This window comes from Chenopodium quinoa, unplaced genomic scaffold (assembly GCF_001683475.1).
Source record: "Chenopodium quinoa cultivar QQ74 unplaced genomic scaffold, ASM168347v1, whole genome shotgun sequence".
In the NCBI taxonomy this organism is placed as follows: Eukaryota; Viridiplantae; Streptophyta; class Magnoliopsida; order Caryophyllales; family Amaranthaceae; genus Chenopodium; species Chenopodium quinoa.
In genome coordinates this window covers 1,165,778-1,186,489 of record NW_018744311.1, presented here as the reverse complement: position 1 = coordinate 1,186,489, position 20,712 = coordinate 1,165,778, and the positions used below count along the sequence as shown (strand labels likewise).

At 42.7% G+C, this 20,712-nt stretch overlaps 1 protein-coding gene across 1 annotated transcript; it reads left to right on the top strand.

The window, feature by feature from the left end:
- Positions 1 to 14,063: 14,063 nt before the first annotated feature.
- On the top strand, positions 14,064 to 16,391 carry LOC110696155 (calcium/calmodulin-regulated receptor-like kinase 1). The gene is made up of 4 exons (XM_021873443.1): positions 14,064 to 15,111; positions 15,731 to 15,842; positions 16,057 to 16,111; positions 16,204 to 16,391. Exons 1-4 carry the CDS (start codon positions 14,948 to 14,950, stop codon positions 16,389 to 16,391), a joined length of 519 nt encoding a protein of 172 aa, XP_021729135.1. The 5' UTR covers positions 14,064 to 14,947.
- The last annotated feature ends 4,321 nt before the right edge of the window (positions 16,392 to 20,712 follow it).

Here is a 20,712-nt window from a genome sequence, read left to right as displayed (position 1 = left end):
TTTCGTTCTTAGTTACGGAGTACATAGGTTCCCCATCTTCTCTCTTTTGAGGGAGGATTTGCTTTTTTATTTTATGGATGCTATAGAGTTGTTTTATGGATAAAATTTTGTGCGGGATTGAAAAAGAGATTAATATTTCGACAACAATCGAACGAATCAGACGGACATTTTCTGCACGGCTATAACAGATCGATAGACCCCCTCGCCGAAGAAGGCTGTAAATCACAGCGATATGAAAGAGGGTATGAAGAATGTACGATTTGCAACAACGATCGTATCTTTGCTTACATAATATTTTTATTTGATTCAATTATTATGTATTTGTTAGATCTAAATCTCTTTGTAAATGTCGTATGACTTATTTATGAATCAATTTTATTTCAAAAAAAAAAAGAAAGTTACGGAGTACATGATTGATTATCTTTATTCAAAAAAATAAAATAAAAAGTTAATTGTTTTTTTTTAAGCAAATTTACTTGATTATCTTGATTACACAAGTTTTGAAAGGTAATTTCACGAGTTTAAATTTTATAACATATATAATTCCTTTCCTATTAAAGTTTAAAGTGTTAGTCCAAAATTTTGATTAAATTTAAACTCTCTCAAGACAACATTAAGAGATGGTGACGATAATATCAAATTAATTTGAACTATGCTTAAAGTTATTCCATTTAAATCCGAATCGGAGTTCCTGAACAAGTGGGTCGAACCGAGACATCTTTATGATGTCTTATGATATCAAATCTTATCATATGACCCCAAGAGTCACCCCATACATTCAGTTTATTTTTTGAAAAAATATCAAAAATTGATCCAAAATTGTATATTATAACCTTCAATTTTGGACTTTTTTCACTTTTTTGGGGAAAAAAACTGCCGAAATGCTTACCATGGATCTTAATAAACCCCAGGAGTCTATTTGGATGGGTACAACCATCCAATATGCCTTTAAACGGTCAATTTACATGTATACAACTTGCACCGATTTCATAAACTCGAGCATACTACGGACATTTACAACAACATATAATGGTTAATAATGGTTCCAAACGTCATTATATGACCCCGAGATATATCCCCTAGTATCTCAAGACTTTTCGACACCGGGTACCGAAACCTCCAAAATTTCTCAAAAAGCGTGGATAATGCTTCAATTTTGGCAATTTTTGACTTTTTTTTGGCCCGAAAATAAAAATCGACGAGATGTTTACAATGGTCCCTAATACCCTCCGGGAGTCCAATTGGGTGGGTGGAACCATCCAATTTGCCTTTAAACGTTCAATTTATCCGCTTACAACTTGCTTCAATTTAATGAACTCAAATCTATCACGGACATTTATGACAATATATAATGATCATATATGGTTTCAAACGGCATTATATGATCCCGGTATGTATCTCCTACTATCTCAAGACTTTTCGACACCGGATCCTGAAACCTCCAAAATTTCTCAAAAAACGTGGATAATAGCTTACAATTTTGGAAAATTTTAACTTTTTTAAGCCCGGAAATTAAAATTGCTGAGATGTTTACCATGGTCCCTAATACTTTCCGGGAGTTCAATTGGGTGGGTGGAATCATCCAATTTGCCTTTAAACGTTCAATTTACCCGTTTTCGTATACACCTCTTGTACAGACTATAAGCTTCCATGGGGCCTTTATGTAGCCGAATAAAGGTCATATATGGGTCGAAACAATATTATATGACCCCAAGATGCATCTCGTAGTGTTTCGTGAATTTCCGACATCGGGTCCCAACACCTTCTAAATTGCTCCGATTTCGTGTATTATACCCTTCATATTTGGCTGCCATATATTATTTTTTCACCCAACGAGATTACGCATCCAAGTTTTTCCATGGGTTCTGTTTCGGGGTTTTCTGATGTCCTGCGGGAGAGTTACAATTCCGAGACTGGAACCAGACGCCTGTACCTGCAAAATAACGGAGACTCCTGTGAGCTCCGCCTCCAACGGTCAAGTTAGTAACTGATTAAGGAGTAATTAATACGGAAATTAAAGTGATTAGGTCTCTCTAGGTGAGAGTGATTAGCGTAGGTAATCTGCTTTGTTAGCGAGATCAGCCGGTTATTACTGTGTGTAATTAATGTGTTTGTTCCGTAATGTTTTTCGTAAACTTCTTGTCCTCTCCCTTAATGAGGATTAAGGGAGGTATTTATAACCTTGGGAAACGTGCCCATCCTAGGTTTAGGTAAACCTAGGGCCGATTGGGCTTCCCTCGGAAATTGGGCCTGGGTGGCCGGTTTCTCCATTAGGCATGGAGTATGCCACATGTAGTGACATAACAGGTCCAAGGTGGACGAATGAGCGCGTGCCACGTGGCAAGCCCTGACAGTTCCAACTAGGGGACACTTGGCAGGACCTGATTGGTCCACGTGGCGCATTCCGATTGGTGGGAGCAAAATCCCCTAATCATTTGCCCCTCACAGGTGGCACGTGACTGGTCGCGTGTTACCTGTGACAGGTGTCGCACTGTAACGGGCGACGGCCTGCTACAGGTGTCAGTCGGCGAAAGGACGAGAGATTTTCCCGCCCAAATTTTGAATTCTGAAAGTGACCCTTCGCCTTCTCACTTCGCCTATATAAGGGAGAGTTGCCTTGAGTCATTTTCACACTTTGAGAACTATTTGAGAACATTCGGACCCCTGAACTTGCTCTGACATTTTGGACTTTTTCTGCCTACCGCCTGTTCTGACAAGCCGACTGCACAGGATTTTCAAAACTTCATCAACCGTCACTCGTTCAGGTAACTCAGTTCTCTTACTCTTAATTTTCTTTTTATTTTCTGAAATGGCACCACGGAAGCACACGACACGACCTAGGTTAGTGATCACCGGGGACGGCTGAATCTAGGACTAGGAGTGCCGCCTGCCCTTTTCCGGACCCATCTTTGCCCTTTATACAAAGTCCGACTGTATCTGTGTCTATGCAGAGCAGGATGGCCAGAACGAAAAAGACAGCTAGGATCTCAAATTCAGACGGCTCCTCCCACAGGGTGCCGATTAGTGAAACATCTGACCAGGCGCCAGATGTGGAAGTGAGACAAGGCGGCCTGGATGCCGGCAATTCTGTGGGGGGAGTCATAGTGACCCCTTCCAATTTAACAGTTAACAAATCTGCTCCTTTTCAAAAAGAGGAGGCGGGCCCCTCCGGGAGAGGGGAAGAGTCGTCCTCTTCAGACTCGTCGGAGGACGATTCCGAGTCAAGCTCTTCTGGCCCGGCTTCTTTGGGTACAGAAGAGAAAAACAGCCGCCTGCAAGAGGCGAGACTTTCTCACGCAGTTGAGAAGGGGGACAATTGGGCGGAACCATCCGCCTCTTACCGAGAGCTAAACACCCCCTACTACTACACGGTACCTCGGGGCCGAATCACAGCCATGCAAGAGAAGGTGGAGAGCTTTATTGCAAACCACACCATGGGCCCCGACTTTCTAGTGTTTGTGCCGGATCCAGAAGACACAGTCGTCTGGCCGGCTGGTTCAAGTTCTGAAAGCTCCTGCTTTGGCTGCTACGAGGCGGCCATCAAGGCAGGGCTTCGCTTCCCATTACATCCGGCTGTTCAGCGGATTTTGGATGGGTATGAGTTGGGGTTATGGCAGTTAGCCCCAAACTCTTGGGTCAACGTACTCGGCTATGTGGCCGGGTGCGAACTGCACGGGGTGGAGCCGAGCTTCGAGGCTTTTGCCCATATGAACTATCTCAGCCGGACCCCTAAGACAGGCGGTACCGGCTGGTATCAATTGACAAGCCACAGGGGCTACCTCATGACGAGAGGTAAAGCAAACAAGTGGAAGGACTGGCGGAGCACCTTCCTCATCATTGAGAGTTCTAACATTGAGCAAAACAAGCGCTTCAATAGGTGGAACAAGAATCCGCCCCTTCTTGCAGGCGGCCGTAGCATGCCGCCTGTTCCCCCAAGGCTAAGAAAGAGATCCTTGATAAAGGACTCTTTAAAGTAGAGTCGAGGGTCGACTCTACTTCAGGGGTACGAGAGCAGGTACCCCTGCACTGCGTCCCGAGCTTCAAGTGGCTCTATGACGAGTACTTTTTGGCCGCCTGCGGCCTCAGCAGTCGGTGCTCAAGAGGTAGTCGGCCTGTCGAATACTCTGTTGTTTCATACATTTGTTGTTTATCTTTTATTAACTTTGTTGTTTGTTTTTGCAGCTGACGTCATGAGCAAAATCACCGCCTCCAAGACTGCGACGGCCATGTTGCGGGCCTCTATTATGCAACAAGCTTCAACCGACTCCCCCAAGAAGGGGGCACCCTTGGTGAGCTCCGAACCTTTCACCCTATTTTTGGAGTGTATGCATATACTGACTTTTTTCTTCTTCTTTTTTTTTTTTTTTTTTTTTAGACGGGTGCTCCAAGAGCTTCATCTTCCCAACAGCCGGACCCCAAGGCCCGGAAGACGACTGTTGGGAGCTCTCCTGGTTCTACCAGGAAACAGGTGGCGGCTGAGAAACAGCCGGCCACTTCTTCTAAAGCTCCAACTGGGCCGCCTAGAGGTATGAAGTTGTCCTTGTAAATTTTAGACTTGCTCCTTTTTTACCAAGTCTAATCCGTTTGTTTATGCTTGATGCAGCCGGCCCCCAGGAGCCTGACTTGGTAGAGATGGCCAAGTCTATGATCAGGGCAGTTCCTCCAGCTGAAAGGGAGGCGGTCAGGGGTGTCGGCACCCTTGACCTAGACGGGATTGCAGGGGTCCTTGCTGAGGTATACTTAGCATATTTTTGAGTATTTGAATTTCTGGACGCCTGTTTTCTTTTTTGTTTGGAAACTGACGCCTGTTTCTTTGTACTTAGGCCCTGCTCCGAGTGTACGGCCTTCGCAAGCCGCTTGATCAGAAGAACAAAGAGGTAAAGGCTGCAAAAGCTATGGCCGCCTCTGACTGTGATAAGGCAATGTTTCAAATTGCCCAAAATGAAGTACTGACCATTGATATTCTTTATTATCAGGCGCAGGCTACCGCCGCTGTACGGGCTCAGTTAGAGGCGGCCCAGAAGAAGAACGACGAGCTGGAGGCGACCATCACAAATCTCAAGGCCGAGCTGAAACCTCTTCGCCTGAAAATGTACTCTTACGAAGCCATGGAGAAATCCTTGGCCAACGTAAAGGAACGCCTGGTGACCCAGGAGAAGAGTCTTACCCAAGAGCTCTCGGAAAAGGCCGAGCAAGAGAAGAAAGAGCTGGTCCGGGAGATGATGGAAGACTCCGCTCAAATCCAGCGCATGACCTGGGGCCGCCTCTTCCCCAGTGCCGACTTTGCCTCTTGGGAAAGAACGTACCGCCAGTGCTCGGATGCATATAATCAACAGATCCTGGCGGCTGATGAAGAAGAGGCGTTGGGGGAAGAGTTGGAGGAGGAGGAGGAGCCGGTAGTGGCGCTTGTGCCGCTTGGGGGTAAGACATCAAAAAAGGATGCAGATGAAGCCGAGTCCAGCAAGAAGAGTGATGACCAGGCGGCAGCAACTAATACTGAACTGCCCCCTTCTTAAGCTTTATGTATTCTTTCCACGGCCTGCGTGCCGTTTGCTTTGTATTTACCCGGCCAGGGGGCCGGGGCTTTGAATATTTTGCTGGTCTTTAATGACCGGCTTATTTTTAATGAATTTTTGTTTTGCTTCAAATTTGTCTAAGTATTCCATATCTAATATCCAATTGTTTACTAGACCGACTGTTTTACATGGCCGAACGTTGCAGACAGGTACGGATAGTTAGTACGCCGCCTATGCCCCTGGACGGCTGGTTGTCTGTTTCCAGGATAGACGATCAGTCGGCCATTTATCCAATCGGTATTCGAACTATTTTGTCTGGATCCTTTTTAGGCAGGCGGGCCTGTCTTTTGTAAATTTAACCAAGTAGGAAAGTGGTCTGACCAAGTAGATAGAGTATTACCTAGTCGCCAAGGAATTGAGTAGTAGAGAAAACAAGCGGCGGGTACCGGTTGTTTTCCCTTTATTGCCAATGTTGTTGGCTTTTAACTCATAATTTTTTAACCTAGCAAGAGTAGCGATTGAGGGCCCCTGTTTGTTAAAAACAGGCGGACGACTCATACCTTTTAGGCTCCATACTAAGTTTGAGTGACTATTAAGTTAACATAGGAGTTACTTAGTCTTCGTCACAATCTAGATTGAGTAGTAGAGGTACCAGGCGGCGGAGGCCGGCTAATCCCTTGATTTGCCAATGTTTGTTGGCTATTAACTCAATAGGTTACCTAGTAGGAATAGGGGTTTGAGTGCCCCTGTTTGTTAAAACAGGCGGACGACTCAAACCTTTTAGGTTCCATACCAAATTTGAGGGAGTGACTTATGAGTTAACGTTGGAGTTACTCAGTCGCCGTCACTTTTGTTTGAGAAGTAGAGGTACCAGGTGGCGAAGGCCGGCTAGACCCCTTGATTCGCCAATGTTTGTTGGCTATTAACTCAATAGGTACCCCCTGTATTTATCCCAAGTAATACAGGCGGTCATCTGACTCAGATGTCAACTGCTACCACTGGTTTGGTTAGTGATAGAGTTATCCTTGTCTCAAAAACGGCTACGTGGTTGCCCTTGGGGACAGTCGTATAGGTGCCGTGTAATTAGTTTATAGAACAATGTTCCACCCAAAAGGGAGCTGCTCTCTGCGACGAATTTCATCCGGATGGATGCCGTCGGACGCCTGCTATGATGTTGGGATAGGTCGTATTAGTTTTGTAGATTTGATCAGTTGGTTTGGCGCCTGGTCTGATCATTCGGCCTGTGGCCTTGGTAAGTTCTTGGTGAATGTAGGTGCTAAGTAAAAGGAGGGTAGCCGCCTGTTAGGCACAGGGTCGGCAGGCCCTAATCTTTTTAGCTAAGTATTGTGAGTAAAATACTCAATGGAGAGTAGCCGACTGTAAAGGTACAGACGGCATGCCCCTATGAAGATAGAGTGAAAAACTCAATGGAGAGTAGCCGATTGTAAAGGTACAGACGGCATGCCCCTCTGAAGATAGAGTGAAAAACTCAATGGAGAGTAGCCAACTGTTTGTTAGTAAGCGTGCCCCTCTTAGTACAAATTGAATAGCAAGTGCACTTTTTATTAAGTAGCTCTTGACTATTTACATCATTCAAAAGAAATATTTCTTAAGATTATCTACATTCCAAGTTCGAGGCAACGGTTGTCCGTCTGGTGTTTCCAGACGGTAGGTACCGTCCCTGACTTCCTCATAGATTCGGTAGGGTCCTTCCCAGTTGGGAGTTAGTTTGCCAGACTCATTAGCCCTACCAACTGCTTCCATTTTTCTAAGTACAAAGTCCCCTATTTTGAGTGGACGCCTGTGTACTTTTTTGTTGTATGATCTAGTCATTCTCAGGCGATAGATTTCATGGCGCAAGACAACATTGCCCCTCTTTTCAGGAAGTGAGTCTAATGTCAGGCGCATGGCTTCCCAGTTTGCCTCTTTGTCATATAGCATTACTCGAAGAGTCGGCTCATAGTGTTCTATTGGAAGAACAGCTTCCGCACCATAAGTTAGGAGGAATGGAGTTTCTCCAGTCGCCCCTTTTTCAGTCGTCCTAATGGCCCAGAGAACATGTGGTAGTTCATCTGCCCATAGGCCGCCTTGCTCGTTCAATCTTTTTCTTGAGACCGTCTGAGATGATTTTATTAAAGGCTTCTACCTGGCCGTTTGCTTGTGGACGGCCGACAGATGCAAAGTAGTTTGCAATTCCTTGGTCACCCAACCAGCTTTTGAGAACAGGCGTCTCAAATTGGGGACCATTATCAAAAACCATAGACATGGGAACCCCGAACCGAGTGATGACATTTTTCCAAATGAATGAAATTACATCTTTCGTCTTGATTCCCTTTACAGCCTCCGCCTCTACCCATTTAGTGAAGTAGTCGACGGAAACAAGTATGTATCTCCTGCCGCCTGTAGTAGGCGTATATGGACCCAGAATGTCCATGCCCCACTTAGCAAACGGTAGTGGGCTGTGAATGGTAGTGAGGTCAGTAGCCGGACGGTGAATTAGTTTGCCAAACCTTTGGCACTTGTCACATTTTTTCACTATCTCCATTGCATCTGCTTCCAAAGTAGGCCAAAAGTAGCCCTGCTGCCTTGCCCTTTGAGCAAGCATCCTACCACCTATATGAGAAGCACAGTAACCAGAGTGAAGATCATCTAGTATCTCTCGTCCCATTTCTGGAGTAACACACTTTAAGAAGGGTTGAAGGTACCCCCTCTTGTGAAGTTCTCCCTTTATCATTTCAAAACAGGTGGCTCGTTTTTTCAGTGCTGCCGCCTGTTGAGGATCATCCGGCAGTGTACCGTTTGTCAGATATGCCCTGATTGAATCCATCCAGGTTGAGCTTCTGTCTAGGATTCCAATAGGGTTTTCCTCGATGCTTCTCTTCTCCATTACTTCCCAAAAAACAGTTCGAGGAGTATCGGAGGAGGCGGATGATGCTAATTTTGACAGTGCATCCGCCTGGTTGTTTTCTGATCTCGGCACTTGGATCAGATGGAAATCCTCAAGGGAGCCGACTGCTTGTCGGACCGCCTGTAAATACTTGATCATGGCCGGATGGGTTGCTTCGTATTCGCCATTGTACTGACTCACTATCAATTGTGAATCGGAACAGGCGTCTATTTTTCTTGCCCCTGCCGCCTTGCACATGCGGATCCCGGCTAGTAAAGCTTCATATTTTGCCTCATTGTTTGAAGCCTGAAAACTGAAGCGTAGAGCATACTCGTACCTGTCGCCCTCTGGCGACTGACATATGACGCCTGCTCCACAACCATTTGAAGTAGAGCTTCCGTCCACATATACCTTCCATACTTGGTCTGGAACTTGAGAGTCAGGAGGACGAGTCATCTCTACAACAAAGTCAGCAAAGGCTTGCCCCTTCACTGCTTTTCTAGGCTCGAAAGTAACTTCGAGGCTCTGTATTTCTATGGCCCATTTGATCATTCGGCCTGACGACTCCATGATGGTCAGTGGCCAAAAAAGTAGGGCTTCAATTTTTTAACAGCCATGAAGAGTGCAAGACCGAATTTCTCCACTAGGGGATACCTCAACTCGGCATTTTTCAGTACGTGACTGACAAAGTAGACCGGGAGCTGACAGCCGTCCCTTTCAGCAAGGAGAACAGCGCTTAACGCATGATCAGAGACGGCCAGGTACATGTAGAGAACCTCTTTGGGCAAAGGGCTAACCAGCCTCGGCAAGGAATGCAAGTGAGCTTTTAATTTTTGGAAAGCGGCCTCAGCATCCGACCCCCATTCAAACCTTGCCTTTTTCTTAATTGCCTGGAAAAAGTATAGGCATTTGTCGCCTGATCGGCTTAGAAATCTTCCCAAGGCTGCCAGACAACCTGTTAACTTCTGAACCTCTCGGATGGTACAAGGCAACTGCATGTCAATGACCGCCTGCACCTTCTCAGGGTTCGCCTCTATTCCTCTCTTATTGATAAGGAATCCGAGAAATTTCCCAGACTCAACTCCAAATACACATTTCTTGGGATTGAGCATGACATGGTGCCGCCTGAGTGTGGCGAAAGTTTCTCGGAGGTCCGACAGATGATCTTTCTGAAGTTTAGTCTTGACAATCATATCATCAATGTATGCCTCGACGTTTCTCCCAATCTGATCAAAGAACACAGTGTTTATCATTCGTTGGAAGGTAGCCGGGGCATTCTTAAGACCAAACGGCATGACCGTGTAACAGTATAACCCCTGATCAGTGACGAAGCCGTCTTCTCCTGATCTTTCTTCCATAAAGGAATTTGATGGAAACCAGAATAGGCGTCCATAAAACTCATCAAGGCATGGCCGGCTGTTGAGTCGACCAGGTTATCAATTTTAGGCAGAGGGTAACTGTCTTTGGGGCACGCCTTGTTTAAGTCTGTGTAGTCTACACACATTCGCCAGGTGCCATTCGGCTTTTTAACAAGCACCACATTTGCAACCCAGTCTGGGAAGTAACATTCCCGAATGAACCCTGCATCAAGTAATTTTTTAACTTCGGCGGCTGCCGCCTGACTTCTTTCTTCGCCATGGTTCCGCTTCTTTTGCCGTACCGGCTTCTTTTTCGGATCCACGGCGAGTTTATGTACCGCCAGATCAGGACTAATGCCTGGCATTTCATGGACTTCGAATGCAAAGATGTCCTTGTATTCTTTCAATAGGTTGTGAAAGTCGTCACCAAGGTTTCCCAGAGCAGTCGTCCCAACTTTGACTGTTCGGTCAGGACGTGAGTCGTCTAAGACCAGGTCCGTATGCTCACCAGCCGGCTGAGGACGGAACTCATCCGGCCGCTCCTCTGCCAATGATTGCTATTTTCTTGCTTTTCTTGCGGCCCCTGTCTGGGATGCCTTTCTCTTTTTGCCGCCTGCTTCTTGAACAGGCGCACTCTCCTTGACATTGTCAAGGTCTGTTTTTTCACCGCTTGACCCAGTGGCCATAACAGTGGGCTTGACATCCGAGAGATAGCACTCTCGGGCCATCCTCTGATCTCCCCTTAGGGAGCCGACTGTTCTATTATCCCTCTCAAACTTGAGCAACATAAGAGATGGGATTATAACAGCCTTGGAATTATTCAGGGTTGGTCGACCAAGAATCATGTTGTAGGCCGAGAGTTCTTCTACTTCTAGGAACCGGACTACCATGTGTCGTCCTTCCCCTTTTTCGCCCAGGCGAATGGGTAAATCTACTCGTCCCAGTGGGTGGACGACTCCTCCTCCAAACCTTACTAAAGGGTGGGAGGCCGGATGTATGCAGTCAGTCTGATATTTCAGTTTCGACAGACATTTGCTGCTGATGAGATCTGAGGAGCTCCCGGTATCTATGAGGATTCGGCCAACTCTCTGGTTGGCCACTTTACATTCAATAACGAGAGGGTCGTCATGCGGCCCCCTTACCCCTCTTAGATCTTCTTCAGTGATGACAATCTCAGGAAATGTATATTTGGACGGTCGTTCTTGGTGAACGGAATTTACATCTAACCGCCTTATATTATCTTTGGTGCCCCTAATAGTGGGGCCGCCTCCTGAGAAGCCGCCTGCAATGGTGTAGACGACTGCATCATCTGTATCGGAGCTGTCGGCCTGTTGATTCTTTTTGGCCGACTGCTTTTTTGAGGAAGTGTTCCCCGTAGATTTCTTGACATAAGTGTCAAGATCACCTTGCTCAGCCAGGCGGTCTAGGTACCGCATAAGACTGATGCAGTCATTGGTGTGATGACCAACGTCATCATGATAAGCACAGATTTTATCTTGGTTCCGGTTGTTTGCAGAACCCTTCATGGGGACCGGCTTCTCAATTGAGATCCGTCCCTTGATTTCTTTTAGGATAAACTGGTTATCCTTGTTAAACGCATACTTTGGGGAGTATGGTTTGAATTCTTTTTTCTTTTTCTGGGTCGGCTGTTTAGAGGAATCTGCCGCCCAGACCTCTTTTCTTTTCTCATCTTTGTTTGACGACTGTTTCTGTCGTCCTTCTCTTTTGTCGAACCTTTTCCCGTCCGACTGTTTTATCGTACAAAGATCAGTCGCCTGTATATAGGCTTCTGCTTCAATTAAGGCCTCTTGAAGAGTCGCCACCCTTTTTCGAACCAAATCAAATTTGAAGGTAGACCCGTCTTTGAGACCTCTGAAAAAGTCAGTATAAGCTACCTCATCCGGTAACCCTTGAATCTGTATTCTCATCAAGTTAAACCGCCTGATGTAAGAACGAAGCCCCTCCTTCTCGCCCTGCTGAATTGTTCCCAAATCAAGGGTCGTTTTCTTCGCAGGGATGTTCATGGCGAAGTTGGAGGCAAATAAGTAAGCAAGCGTCCTGAAGCTATTTACACAACCAGTCGGCAGGTTGTCGAACCATTGCTGTGCGATTCCTTTGAGAATCGCTGGGAAACACTTGCACCAAGTGGGATCATCCAACCCTTGAAGGTACATCAGGTTGGTGAATGTCATCAGATGGTCTTCTGGGTTAGTAGTGTCGTCATAAGCGCCTACTAGTACATTTTTCACTTTGGCCGGCTGAGCGGCTTCAGTAATTTCCTTGGAGAAGGCCGACGGCTGTTCACCAAGTCTAAGCAACCGTAGTTGCCAGTCCATAGGTTGGACGTTTTTTGCTGCAGGTCCACCAAATGGAGGTGGTTGCATAAAATACTGTTGTTGCGGCACAAATGGTAAGTTTGGTACCGCCTGGGCACTATGAAAGCCGGACTGACGGGAGGTGCCGCCTGACTGACTCTCATGGTACGACTGAGTATGCCTCATCGAGGCATTTCGCAAACTGTCTTGTAAGTTTGAAGTAGAGGCCGACTCTGACAATCGGTCACTCTTCTTCTGCTCTAGCAGTAGCCGAGCATCTGTGAATGTTTGCTTCGACCCGTCCGCCTGAATATGACGAACAGGTTTCCTATTTCCTGTAGGATAACGAAATTTTGTGAAATCAAGGGCAGGTGGCTCCCGCTTCCTAGATTTAGGATGAGGAGTCGCCTCTCGCCCTTGAACTGGCTTCCTCTTCAGTGAAGTGGAGGGTTTCTTGGCCGACTGCTCCTTGACTGGAGTAGTCGACTTCTTGTTGATCAACTCTTGAATCTCTCCCTTGAAGTCCCTCATGAAGGTCATGAGTTCGTTCCTTGTGATGGGAGCAGACCCATCAGTCGGCTGTTGCCGAACAGGCGGTGCGCCTGCTGGCTCGCTTCCTGTTTGAAGATGCTCCCGTTCCCTCCTTTCGGTATGACGGGTAAGTCGGGCCCTTAGGGTCCCGTCTGAAGCTGTATGAGCTTCAACTTCAAATTCACTTTCGGTATCATGGTCCGACTGAACTTGAGGGTCGTCTAGGGGACGCCTCTCTTCAGGAGTCGGTACAGACTTGGATGCCATCTCTGAAGTACTCTCCCCACAGACGGCGCCAAATGTTTCGGGTTTTTCTGATGTCCTGCGGGAGAGTTACAATTCCGAGACTGGAACCGGACGCCTGTACCTGCAAAATAACGGAGACTCCTGTGAGCTCCGCCTCCAACGGTCAAGTTAGTACCTGATTAAGGAGTAATTTATGCGGAAATTAAAGTAATAAGGTCTCTCTAGGTGAGAGTGTTTAATGTAGGTAATCTGCTTTGCTAGCGAGATCAGCCGGTTATTACTGTGTGTAATTAATGTGTTTGTTCCGTAATGTTCTTGTAATCCCCCTTAATGAGGATTAAGGGAGGTATTTATAACCTTGGGAAACGTGCCCATCATAGGTTTAGGTAAACCTAGGGCCGATTGGGCTTCCCTCGGAAATTGGGCCTGGGTGGCCGGTTTCTCCATTAGGCATGGAATATGCCACATGTCGTGACATAACAGGTCCAAGGTGGACGAATAAGCGCGTGCCACGTGGCAAGCCCTGACAGTTCCAACCAGGGGACACTTGGCAGGACCTGATTGGTCCACGTGGCGCATTCCGATTGGTGGGAGCAAAATCCCCTAATCAGGAAAAGTTTTGTTTTATAAAAAAAAAAAAAAAAAAAAAGAGGGAAAATGGATTTGCCACTGGTTCTAACCAAACCGGTGGGAAAAGTATGTTTCTCGCACCGGTTCTAACAAAACCGGTGGGAAAAGTGTTATGAAATTAAAAAAAAAACCGCTTATATTCTTCTTTCTTTCTCCTTCAATTCCTTGATCTTTCCTCCTCTCTCGTCTGCGCTACCTCTCTCTCCTCTCCCTCTCCTCCATTAAAACGAACCTCTCTGTACTCTTTCCTCTCTTTGTACTCCTTCATATCTTTCTCGTCGTACTCCTTCCTCTCTCCCTCGTCCATTTAAGCGTTTCTCGCTGTACTCTTTCCTCTCTCTCTCCTCCATTTAAGCGTACTCGAAATTCTCCATTGAAGGGGCTTATGAGCTTTCTCTCCTCCATTGAAGCAGTCTCTAAGGTTAGATGCTTCTTTTTCTTTAATCATCTAATATTAATTTTGACAATCTAGTGTTAATCATGTATTTAATTGTTAGTATATACTCAATTTAGGGTTATTTGAAGTTGGAAAATTGAACTATTGGTTATACAAAGTCGAAGAATTTTACGTAATTTTTGGAGTCTAGTTTGATAATTGAGTCAATTTTGGTTGCTAATTTGTGAATTTTAGTTTATTTATTTTATTTTATAGGAAAAACACAAATTCACAAATTCTGGGGGTGGGGGAATGGTTTCAGGGGTAGAGTTTCGAGTCTACGGCAGTTTCGGGTCAGGGAAAGGGGTGGGGGTTTCTGGTGGGGAAAGGGATGGGAGTTAGGGTGGTTTCGGGTTAAGGAATTCAAGTTTTGGGCGGTTTCGTTGGTGGGGCTGGGGCGGGGGGTCTATTGCGCTTATGTGGCTCTGGAAGGAGGGTGGTTTTGGTGGTGGTACAGGGGGAGGGGGTGGCTGTCGGGGCTGGGTTGGGGAGTGGTTGTTGGGCTGAAACGCAGTCATGAGATAGACAGGAGAATAGGGTTTTGGGAGGGTTGAAGGTGAAGGATGTTGTTAGTGGGGAGGTTAAGGATGTGCAGGTTTCTTATTTTTCGGTGTTTAGAGAGACATAAAGAGCAATGATATAAATCGAAATGATGACCGGATTACGGAATGCACATTGTGGATTTGTGGTACAATCGTATAAGTGTTGTGATATGTTTTGTTGATGATGTTATCAGGGAGATGATTTGTGTGTTAGCTACTACTACATTGACAGTGAGCTCAATGCTTATGCCATATCTTCTGCTCAGGTCAACTGCTTAGCTTGCTTATCTATTTTTATACAACTATTGTACGAATACACAAAGGAAGTACGGAATTATGTTGAGTACATTTGATAATTCGGCTCCATGGAAAGTCGAAAAACCTTTAAACTGTTGCCATGCTTCGGTGATTGTAAGTTGTAATTGCTCTGTGTAAATGGATCATTTTGTAAAAAAAAAAATAAAAAAATAAAAATAAGTTGTTTGGATGAACTATTTTAATGTTAATTTGTTTTATGGAATGAGCGTTACCCTTGGCCCTAAATCTCCAAGACGATACAGAAAAAGTGTCAGTGGGATGTCTTTGTGGATTGACGGCTTTAAGAGAAGTAATGTTGTTTCTACATCTGGTATACTTGAGTTTGCTTACAGGTTTGCTTTCCGAAATTTACTTAAGTTTTTAGTGACAATGTTAAAATTATTCCGTTGAGACATTAAAAATAAGGAATTGGCAATCCTCTTTATGTGATCATAGGGACAAAACCGAATTGGGTAGTGAAGATGAGAAATCTTATCAGTCCGATCAGTGCCATTTTTATAGATTGATCAATGGATTTTGTAAATGTTGCTAACAAATCAATTATGTTTCATAACTTGATGCTTGAATCTTGGTGTTTATTACATATATGCTGCTGTTTTGATTCTTTGTAATTTACGTGAGAATCGTAAAAGGAGGTATTAATTGCTTTCTTATGGTAATAAATAATTGTCATAGTAGACCTCATTACAGCTTATAATGTCATATTACTGTGTTTGGCTGGTGTCATTGCTTTGCTAAGAATGTATAATTCAAGTATAATTTACATCTTAATATGATTTTTGGTCTCAGTATCTCAAGTGCTCTCTTTCTCCACCCTCTTTGTCAATCTATCCTTGTTGGAGAGTAATTTCTTGTAGATTCAAAGCATGGTGAAACTACTGATATGAACAGAACTCTGATTGCACTTTACTTGATGACTATAAGAGTATAAGCTGGCTACTTCTTTTGTAGGGATTTGCAGAAGGCGACTCAGAATTTCACAACATTGGTTGGCCAGGGTGCATATGGTCCTGTGTACAAAGCTCAGATGTCAACTGGTGAAATAGTTGCTGTGAAGGTGCTGGCAATTGATGTCAAAGCAAGGGGAGCGAGAATTTGACATAGAGGTAATGTCATATTTTAATCAGTGCAGCTTATTAGCGGCAATATAATCTATACCAAGGTTCATCCTTAGATGTCCTGTGTGGTAGACAAGTTGCTGTCTCTTTTTATGCTGTAGTTATTTTGCTGATTGATTCTTGATCTCACCTTCTTTTTTGCATGCTCTTGTTTCTCAGGTTAAGCTGTTAGGAAGGTTGCATCACAGGAACCTCTTGAATTTGCTTGGATATTGTACAAAGAAGGGTAGTATCCGAATTGGGTTGAAATTTGTTGTGAAATAGAACTATAGGACTTGAATTACAATCTTGGGTTGATTATTCCAGTTTTAGGTGAGCTGCCATCGGCAATGAGGACAGCAGCTTGGGTGGGGAAATGGCATTTGATACTACAAAGACAAACACCATTGCCACCAATGTCACTGTGCTCTACTCTGCATCAGTTTTGCATTCTTGCCACCCTTGAAGTCCTGAGTTCTATTAGTTTTTGTATACTGTCAGACAGCATATGTTAATATTTATATGTCCAAAAATATATATGTTAGTGTTTATATGTCCATTTTTTTTTTAGTTTTTTAAAGTGTAATATTACAAGTTATTGAGGCAAATATATGTGTTTTATGTATATTATGATTATATATACGTATTTGGTACAATTTAAGTGAAAAAAATGCAAAAAAAAAAAAAATTAATTTTTTGGGGCATTTTTGCCACCGGGTCAGTGTGAAAATCAGTGGGAAATGTTATAGTTTTGCCACCGGTTCACTTGAAAACCGGTGGGAAAAGTCCTCCAGCTATAAGATAAGTCACATGTTTTTGCCACCGGTTCACTTCAAAACCGGTGGGAAAAGTGGTTTTTGCCACCGGTTTTGAACCCGTGGGAAATCAAGAACGGTTCAAAACCGGTGGGGAATGAGTGGTTTGAACCGGTGGGGATTGGGGTTTTTTGCCTAGTGTTTGCTTGAATGTGTTTGACTTTCATTTGATTCAATTAGCTTTGTAGAATGCATTTGACTTTCATTTGATTTGAAAAGCTTTGTTTGAATGTGTTTGACTTTCATTTGATTCAATTAGCTTTGTTGAATGCATTTGACTTTCATTTAATTCAAAAATCTTTGTTTGAAAATGTTTGACTTTCATCTGATTTAAATAGCTTTGTTTAATTGTGTTTGATTTTCATTAGATTCTTTTTTTTTTTTTTTTTGAAAAGGTAAGAAAATTATTAATACCAAAAGACGAGGGACAAGCCCTCAAGTACAACCCCAGACCTAGGAGAGACCACCTTCTAGGAAGGGTGCCTCAAAGCTAGGATGGGCTAGGCACAAAGTTGGAAGGCACAACAGCCCATAAGTTCTAGCACAAAGCAAACAAACCAAGACAAACTAAAAAAAAAAAAAAAAACAAAGCTAAAAGGCCCAAAACAAAAGGGCCTATCGAGGAATACAACTTCTAAGCATAAACAGCCATTTACAATGCTGTTTTTTCCACTTACTACCAATATTTTGCTGAATTCTGTCAACAATCTCTGTGCACATTTTAGTGCATAATCTTCTCGGAGGAGGAACAGCAGCATTCCAGAAGGTGTGATTCCGTGCATACCAGAGGTAGTACACCAAACCAGTAAGGACAGCAAAGCCCACCTTTCTCTTAATAGGGTCTTTAAACAATTTTTTCCAACATTTCCAGGTGCTGTTAATATCAACATGATTATCTGAAATCTGCAAGAAATGACAGATAATATTCATACATCTTCTGCTGTAAGGGCAGTTGAAAAATAGGTGACTATGATCTTCCCTCTGATCTCCACAAAGATAGCAAGTAGCAGAGTCACTAACACCTATTCTCAGTAATTTATCTCTTGTTCTCAGTCTGTCCAAAATAGCCATCCAAGCTATAATAGAATGTCTAGGAACATTGTAATGATTCCAGATCCAGCTATCCCAATCTATAGTCTGTGAACCTCTCTGTAACCAGGCATATCCATCTGAGATAGAGTACTTCCCCTCTTTCCAGTGTTCAGAGTCAAAACCATCCTTTAACTCATCCTTAACACAGCAGATCCTCTTCCAAGCCTAGCCATCAGCTTTCTTGGGGACATAGGACCACCAATTAGTCTCTTTCAAGTAGACATTGTGGATCCATTTAACCCATAATGAGTCTTGTTTCTGAGCCACCTTCCAAACAAACTTGCCTAGGGTAGCCTTATTCCACAGCTCACAATCTCTGATCCCCATACCACCAGTCTTCTTAGCTTGACAAATCCAACTCCAAGCAACAGGAGGGCATTTAGACAATGAAGCTGACCCACACCATAAGAATGCCCTGCATAGCTGATTTATCTTGTTAATGACTATCTTGGGAAACAGAATACATTGTGCCCAGTAGGTGTGTAGGCTCATAAGAACAGAATTTATGAGCACACTCTTGCAGCATAAGAAAGGTTCCTACTGGACCACCTAGTCATCCTAGCCAGCATACTGTCAATTAACCCATCAAAATCACTAACCTTCATGTATCTGCTATTCAAAGGTATACCCAAGTATTTAAAAGGCATACAGCCTTCCACAAACCCCGAGTGATGTAAAATCTCCTTCTTAATATCAGGATGAACATTACCAAAATAGATGGCAGTCTTATCAGAGTTAGCTAGCAACCCCGAGACCTTTTCAAACATTTTCAGAGCTCTTGTAAGATAGCTCACTGATTTTTTATCCCCATAAGCAAAGAGCATTAAATCATCAGCAAACACCAGATGATTAAGTTTCAACTGTTTGCACCTATAGTGAAACTTGAAACCCTTCTTGTGCCATACCTTCCTTAGCAGCCTGGTTAAATACTCCATTACAATCACAAAGAGAAGAGGAGACATGGGATCTCCCTGTCTCACACCTCTCTTACCCGGAAAGAAACCATGCATACCCCCATTTAGAAAGATGGAATAAGAGGGAGAGGTCACACATTCCATAATCCAGTGAACAAGCTGAGTAGGGAAACCAAAACAGCCTAGCATATCCTCAATAAAGCTCCAGTAAACTGAATCATAGGCTTTTCGAAGATCAACCTTCACAATACACCTAGGATACTTCCTTTTATTATTATAATCTTTAAGAATGTCTTGACAAATAAGCACATTGTCTAAAATTGACCTACCAACAATAAAAGCACCTTGGGACTCATCAATTAGCACAGGTAACACCTCTTTCATCCGAGAGCACAACATTTTCGAGATAATTTTGTAGAGAACATTACAGCATGCTATTGGTCGAAACTTTCATTAGATTCAATTATCTTTGTAGAATGCAATTGACTTTTATTTGATTAAATTAGCTTTGTTGAATTTATTAGACTTTAATTTGAATCAAAAAGCTTTGGTTGACCGTGTTTGACTTTCATTTGATTCAATTAGCTTTATTGAATGCATTTGACTTTTATTTGATTCAAAAAGATTTGTTTGAATGTGTTTGACTTTCATTTAATTCAATTAGCTTTGCTTGAATGTGTTTAACTTTCATTTGATTCAATTAGCTTTGTAGAATGCATATGACTTTCATTTGATTAAATTAGCTTTGTTGAATGCATTTGACTTTCATTTGATTTAAAACGCTTTGTTTGAAAATATTTGACTTTCATTTGATTTAATAAGCTTTGTTTGAATGTGTTTGACTTTAATTTGATTCAAAAAGCTTTGTTTGAATTTGTTTGACTTTCATTTGATTCAATTAGCTTTGTTTGAATGTGTTTGACTTCCATTTGATTCGTTTAGCTTTGTAGAATGCATTTAACATTCATTTGATTCAATTAGCTTTGTTGAATGCATTTGACTTTCATTTAATTCAGAAAGCTTTGATTGAGAATGTGTTTGACTTCCATTTGACTCAATTAGTTTTATAGAATGCATTTGACTTTCATTTGATTCGAAAAGCTTTATTTGAATGTGTTTGACTTTCATTTGATTTAAATAGCTTTGTTTAATTGTGTTTGACTTTCGTTTGATTCATTTAGCTTTGTAGAATGCATTAAACTTTAATTGGATTCAATAAGGATTTATTTGAATGTGTTTGACTTTCATGTGATTCAATTAGCTTGAATGAATTCATTTGACTTTCATTTGATTCAAAAAGCTTTGTTTGAATGTGTTTGACTTTCATTTGATTCAATTAGGTTTGTTTGAATGTTTTTGACTTTCATTCGATTCAATTAGCTTTGATGAATGCATTTGAGTTTCATTTGATTCAAAAAGCTCTATTTGAATGTGTTTGACTTTCATTTGACAAAATTAGGTTTGTTTGAATGTGTTTACCTTTCATTTGATTCAATTAGGTTTGTTAGAATGTGTTTGACTTTCATTTGATTCAATTAGCTTTGTTTAATGCATTAGAATTTCATTTGATTCAAAAAGCTTTGTTTGAATGTGTTTGACTTTCATTTGATTCAAATGTGTTTGACTTTCATTTGATTAAATTATCTTTGTTGAATGCATTAGACTTTAATTTGAATCAAAAAGCTTTGGTTGACTGTGTTTGACTTTCATTTGATTCAATTAGCTTTATTGAATGCATTTGACTATCATTTGATTCAAATAGATTTGTTTGAATGTGTTTGACTATCATTTGATTCAATGACCTTTGCTTGAATGTGTTTGACTTTCATTTAATTCAATTAGCTTTGTAGAACGCATTTTACTTTTATTTCATTAAATTAGCTTTGCTGAATCTATTAAACTTTCATTTGATTCAGAAAGCTTTGCTTGAATGTGTTTGACTTTTATTTGATTCAATTAGCTTTATAGAATGCATTTAGCTATCATTTGATTCAAAAAGCTTTGTTTGAATTTGT

Coding starts and splice junctions, on each gene's coding strand:
- LOC110696155 (XM_021873443.1), top strand. CDS start 14,948: ATGAACTATTTTAATGTTAATTTGTTTTATGGAATGAGCGTTACCCTT. Junction 15,843..16,056: donor TAGTTGCTGTGAAGGTGCTG/GCAATTGATGTC, acceptor CTTGTTTCTCAG/GTTAAGCTGTTAGGAAGGTT. Junction 16,112..16,203: donor CTTGAATTTGCTTGGATATT/GTACAAAGAAGG, acceptor TGATTATTCCAG/TTTTAGGTGAGCTGCCATCG.